The 5792-nt window shown below is 43.4% G+C and overlaps 1 protein-coding gene across 1 annotated transcript in view; it reads left to right on the forward strand.

Moving 5' to 3' along the window:
• Positions 1 to 2255, forward strand: part of LOC147612697 (pentatricopeptide repeat-containing protein At4g39530-like) — a 4025-nt gene extending 1770 nt beyond the window's left edge. Inside the window, exon 1 of the mRNA XM_086783264.1 lies at positions 1 to 2255. This exon is cut by the window's left edge and continues 1770 nt beyond it. Within this exon, the coding sequence (XP_086639390.1) occupies positions 1 to 1422 (1422 nt within the window). The 3' untranslated portion in view covers positions 1423 to 2255.
• The last annotated feature ends 3537 nt before the right edge of the window (positions 2256 to 5792 follow it).

Consider the following 5792-nt stretch of genomic DNA (forward strand, 5'->3'; position numbering starts at 1 on the left):
CCAAATGTAGTGTCATGGGGTGCAGTATTGGCAGGTTATGCTCAGCATGGACAAGGACAGCATGCTTTTGATTTTTTCAAAAAGATGCTACTGAAGGGAGTAAAACCAGACAATGCTGCATTCTCTTCCAGTGTGAAAGCATGTGGCAACAGTGGATTGATGGAGCATGGCAGGTGGGTGCATGAACATATTATTAGAACTGTGCTTCCATTTGATGTAGCCGTTGGAAATGCCCTGATAGAAATGTATATGAAGTGTGATTGTTTAGAGGATGCACGTAAAGTTTTTGACACAATGCCAAATCACGATGTTGTGTCCTGGAACCTTACGATTACCGCATATGCACAATCTGGGCAGGGTCTTGCTGTTTTGGAACTCTTTGAGAATATGCAACATGATGGTACACAGCCTAATCAAGTCACCTTTTTGGTTATCTTAAGAGTCTGTGGCAGTTTGGGAGCTTTAGGACATGTCAAGTGGACGCACAATCAAGTTGTTGGAGCTGGCTTGGGATCGGATTTGGTCCTTGGAAACAGCCTCATTGATACATATGCCAAATGTGGGAGCATAGAGGATTCTCACAAAGTGTTTGATAGTATGTTGAATAGGGATGAAGCTTCGTGGGGTGCTATTATTGCCGGACACACCCAGCATGGGAATTATGGTCTTGCATGGCAATGCCTTGAGGTGATGCAACGGCAAGGTTTGAAACCGAACAGCATGATATATACTAGTATATTATCAGCCTGCAGTCATGCAGGCCAAGTGGAAGAAGGTCAAAGGTACTTTAAGCGTATGAAAGATCTTTGTATCACAATGACAGTTGAGCATTACAATTGCATGATTGATCTTCTGGGCCGAGCTGGGTTCTTAAAGGAGGCCAAACAACTACTCGACACCATGCCGGTTTCTCCTGACATCACTGGATGGATGTCGTTGTTGACATCCTGCAGAGCATATGCCGATATGGAGATGGGAAAGCAATGTCTTGATCAAATTGTTCTGTTGGATCAAGACATTTCGGGAGGGTATGTACTTATGTCTAACCTTTATGCTGAAACTGACAAATGGGCGGATGTTGACAAGTTGATAGAGTTGAGACAAACCAGTTCATGGAAAAAGCCTGGAGCAGCCTGGATTGAGGTCGGCACCAAGGTGCAAGAATTTGTAGTGGGTGACAAAACACACCCACAAAGTGATAATATAGATGCCCTTTTGAGAAGGCACAGAAGGGTAATGGACTTCAAAGGATATGTTCCCATATTGAACTTAATGTTGGAGCTAGTATCCAAGAAAGAAAAAGAAGATGATCTATATGTGAGCTCTGGGAGAAGGGCTACAGCCTTTGGGTTTATTTCTTCACCCGAAGGTTCAACTATACGTTTAACGAGAAAACTTTCGGTTTCTGATAGACCCCCATAATCCCTTTAAGCTTCTCCTTAAATCAATGAGGATGACGTGCTGTTAAGAATTGCATATTGTTGCAGTGTGTGTGTTTGCGCATGCACATCCACCCACACATGCGGAGGGGGGCATAGTAAGGGCTTCATGAAGTAATTAGGTGAAATGATGACCGAGTAATTTGCTGATTGTTTCACCTTGCTGGTGTGTAATATGCAATGTGGCTGGCTACACTATTGCATCTCCTTAAAAGGTGCAGGCTTGATGTACTCAGCAATGGTATTCCAGCTGGTTGGGGACCAGTTTGCCACTTCCTATTCTTCAACCCAGCAGTCTTCAGCCAAGAGTGCAACCATTTATGGCCTGTTTGCAGCTCTGTCTAGGAGCTCTCTATATACAGATGCCATGACTACCGTGCCACAGTGCCCAGAGGCACTGGCCTATGAGAATGAACAGGCTGGGAAACATTAAAGCCCGGAAAGACAATTTGGACACTATAACCAGCTTAGACAGAGGTTTTGGCTCGATTTTGGGGGCCATTGGACTGACATTTGCAGCCCAGATGCAGCCCTGTACAGGTGCCTGAGGCCCAGCCAAAGGCTGGCCATATAGAAAGCCCCAAAAGGGGTTGATTTCTGCTATTCTGGAGTAGGAATTAGTAGCTGCTCTATTGCAGGTCTGAATTGCACAGAGAGCAGAGGGATTTATTGTTATTTCAGTTATAGCCACCTAAGCCACATACATACATGAGCTAACCGGTTCCTTCTTGTTATGATATGAGGTTTGAGGATTGATCTCTAGCATTGCCTTCCTCTTTGATGTCCACCTAAATCTGAGCTACATTTGTGGTCCAATGTCATTTCGATGAGGATGCCATTATGAATATGTAGGCCCAATTATATGTTGCTTGACCTTTGCAAACATGATAAGCTCATAACATGATGTCATAAAAAACAAAAACAAAATTACGTGAGTGAACACTTTCAAAATTTTATAGAAATCTCCCCAAAATTGTAAAGAAATCTCTCCAAATTTTTGAAATATGTGATTTTTTTAATCATAGTGGAACAAGACATGAATTCTAGAATGAGATACAAAACACTAGATTTATTCAAGAAAAAAAGAAACATTACATCATGAATTATCCCCAAAAATAAGTTGTTCCTAGTTGTCACTACATTGACAAATACTGAGACCTTTTTTGTGTTTTCACCCTCATAATATTAACAATTTGCCTTTGTAATTGACTTTTGCACTTGTAGAGTGAATCCGTAAACTATGATTTCGACATCTTTTAGATGATGGTGAAAATTGCTTTTCCTCTCTTCCTAATTCTTTCATTTTCAATCATTTTTGAATTGAATTTTTTGGTCAAAGGATTATTTGCAGTGGCATGGTACCAATGTGCGTGCATGAATAGCATTAACCATTAATCTCAGACATCTTTAAGATCTTTGCAATCCAAAATGGGTGATTTTTTTCATTATCTATTTCATGCCCGCATAAAACATATGTTTTGATGAAGACCCATACGACTCTCATTGTCACATATAGCATTGTGGGCATCTCCTACATTGCTCCCATATCCTCCTCAATGTTTCTCATGACACAAAGCAAGAAGCTTTGTACTTAGCCTCTATCAATGACAGTGCAAATGTGACCAGATTCTTGTTGATTTTAGCAATGCATACTAGACCAAGTAATAAACAATATCATGTTATCTAGCATTGCATGCCTAAATCACTTGATTCTTGTGGATTTTAGCAATGTTATCAATGAGAGTGCAAATGTGACTTGATTCTTGTTGATTTTAGCAATGCATACTAGACCAAGTATAAACAATATCATGTTATCAAGCATTGCATGCCTAAATCACTTGTCCAATGTGAGTCACAAGACCTTACATATGTATGATTTCTAATGGTGCTTGGGGGGATTATTAGAGAACCTACCAAAAATTCAAGTACAAAATGGATTCTTGGTAATGGTGTTAGTAAACCTTCAATCAGTTTCGCGTACAAAAGTATGAAGCATCTTATATAGACCTTCTTTGTGCTAAGGGTTGCTAGAAAGACACATGCAAAGGAATAAAACTATTGGTACCATGCTTGTGGAGATTCTTATAGCATTTACAACACCTTCCATAAATTACATGCAATGCTTTGATTGAAAATCATTAAATCTAGTGGATCCTCCATGTACACCTCCTCCTTGATTACATTAAAGAAACCAGACTTCACATCCATTAAAAAAAACACTCTTTGTTGGGGGGGGTTCAAGTTTAAACAAAGGAATATTTTAACTAGCTAGCATCATCGATGAGGCGAGGCTATTACTTATTGACTTTTGGGTCTGTGAGATCAGGACATGACTCTTGCCCGAATACAATAAGGTTGTCACGTGCATCCCCCACTTGGGTGCCACGTAGACATTTCTGTACAGAAGGTGCACGACTTGGGATGGTGAACTGGTCCCATGTGAGCCCAGTCCGGGACGAGTCAGCCAAGGATCCATCTCAGTCGGCCGAGGTCAGGTGTGCATTGTCATGCACATGAGTCCAAGGTCAAGTGTGCACTGTCCTACACATGAAACAGTGCCAGTCCGCACTGTGAGTCTCCCTCTAGAATGATGTCAGTGGTTCTGTGTATCTGGTATAGTACCGGATGCCAGATCACTGAGTAGATTATGTTTAAGACAAGGGGCCAGCCCATAGGGCTACCCCGGATCTTAGTGTGGGCATGGGAATGGTGTAGAACCACCCCCATAAGGGCCAGGAAGGGCCAGGCTGTGAACCCACCAGCCATGGAGGGGCTGTAGGACAGTCCTAAGGCAAGAATAAGGCTATTTTCAGGAGGTTACAACCTTCATAGGGCTGTAGGGCAAGTATGGGGCAGCCCATACAGGCTGCCCAGCCCATGGATCGTGGGCAAAGGCCATGCCCAGCCTTCTAGAAGCAAGCGTCTGCCTCCCCAGCTTGCTAGGGAAAATACGCAGCATTTATTAGGATTTTTTTGAGCATTTAATGCTGAATTTACTCAGTCGTGGGATTTGTCTGCTGGCCGCCTGCTCTTATACTGGCCGATTGCTACTGTAGGGTAGTATAAATAGGAGAGGTCCACAATCCCATCATTCATCTCATTATTTCACCAAGAGCTCAAGCCAATCGAGGGCTAGACAAGCCAAGGAGATTGCTAAGCAAAGGGGTGGACTTCTGAAGGTCAAGGGCAGGGATTTCCCAGCCAAGAAAGGTCAAGAATTCTGTATTTGTTTTCAGATTTGCATCATTCTAATAAAGCAAATACACCATCCGTGGTGGAGGCCCTACAGAGGGTAACTGGGACCCAATACTGTGTCCTCTCTCTCTCTCTCTCTCTCTCTCTCTCTCTCTCTCTCTCTCTCTTTTCTGCACTTCTCCTTTCAAGTGTTATGCGTTAATTTCCGTCGCGAAAAGAGTGCTGAATTCTGAGTTTTGAAGTTACCGATCTTTCTCCGAAGCTTTCGCATATTACAGTGGTATCAGAGCCTACTTCAAGGACAAAGATTCAGCAAAGAAAACCAGAAAATTTATGGTTGCCCCTCTTGTAGGAGCAGACATAATTTTGGCTATCCAGTGGTTTCACAAGTTTCTTCCTGATGTCAAGTGGGACAAGCACACGTTCCAGATTGATCGGAATGTGTCAAACACCCCGGTGACCATTAAGTGTGAGCCTGGTATTCCAAACTTTCCACTCATAAGCCACTTGCAGGCTAAGCGAGCAGTCAGGAAAGGCGCACAGTGTGCGATGGTTTACATCCAGACAACCCAGACGGTGGCCAGTGCTTCCGACGAGAAGTACTCGGTTCTCCATGAAAAGTTCCAGAAGATTTTTCTTCGGGACAGCCTCCCTCCCCAGCTCCCCCCGTCCAGACCAGAGGATCATAGGATTGACCTCCTCCCAGGCTCGGAACCCCCGAGCAAGTTTCCGTATCGTCTTTCTAAGGCAATGGAATCGGAGTTGGACCGCCAACTCCAAGAATTGTTGCAAGCTGGCTTCATCCGCCCCAGCGTGTCGCCATTTGCAGCACCGATCTTATTTGTCAAGAAAAAGGATGGGTCTTCCCGGTTGTGTGTCGATTATCATGCACTCAACAAGCTAACTATCAAGAGCAGATTCCCGATGCCTCAAATTGACTATATTCTCGAGAGGCTGAATGGAGCAAAGGTGTTCTCAAAACTGGATTTAAAGAGTGGATACCACGAGGTACGGATTGTAGAGGGGGACATCCCCAAGACAGCCTTCCGTATAGAACGGGCCCACTATGAATTTGTGGTCATGCCATTTGGTTTGACGAATGCCCCAGCTACATTTAACCGCATGATGATGCGTGTTTTCCGGGAGTTGATTGGAAAG

This window comes from Cibotium barometz, chromosome 45 (assembly GCF_041138505.1).
Source record: "Cibotium barometz isolate CiBa-2024 chromosome 45, ASM4113850v1, whole genome shotgun sequence".
Lineage (NCBI taxonomy): Eukaryota > Viridiplantae > Streptophyta > Polypodiopsida > Cyatheales > Cibotiaceae > Cibotium > Cibotium barometz.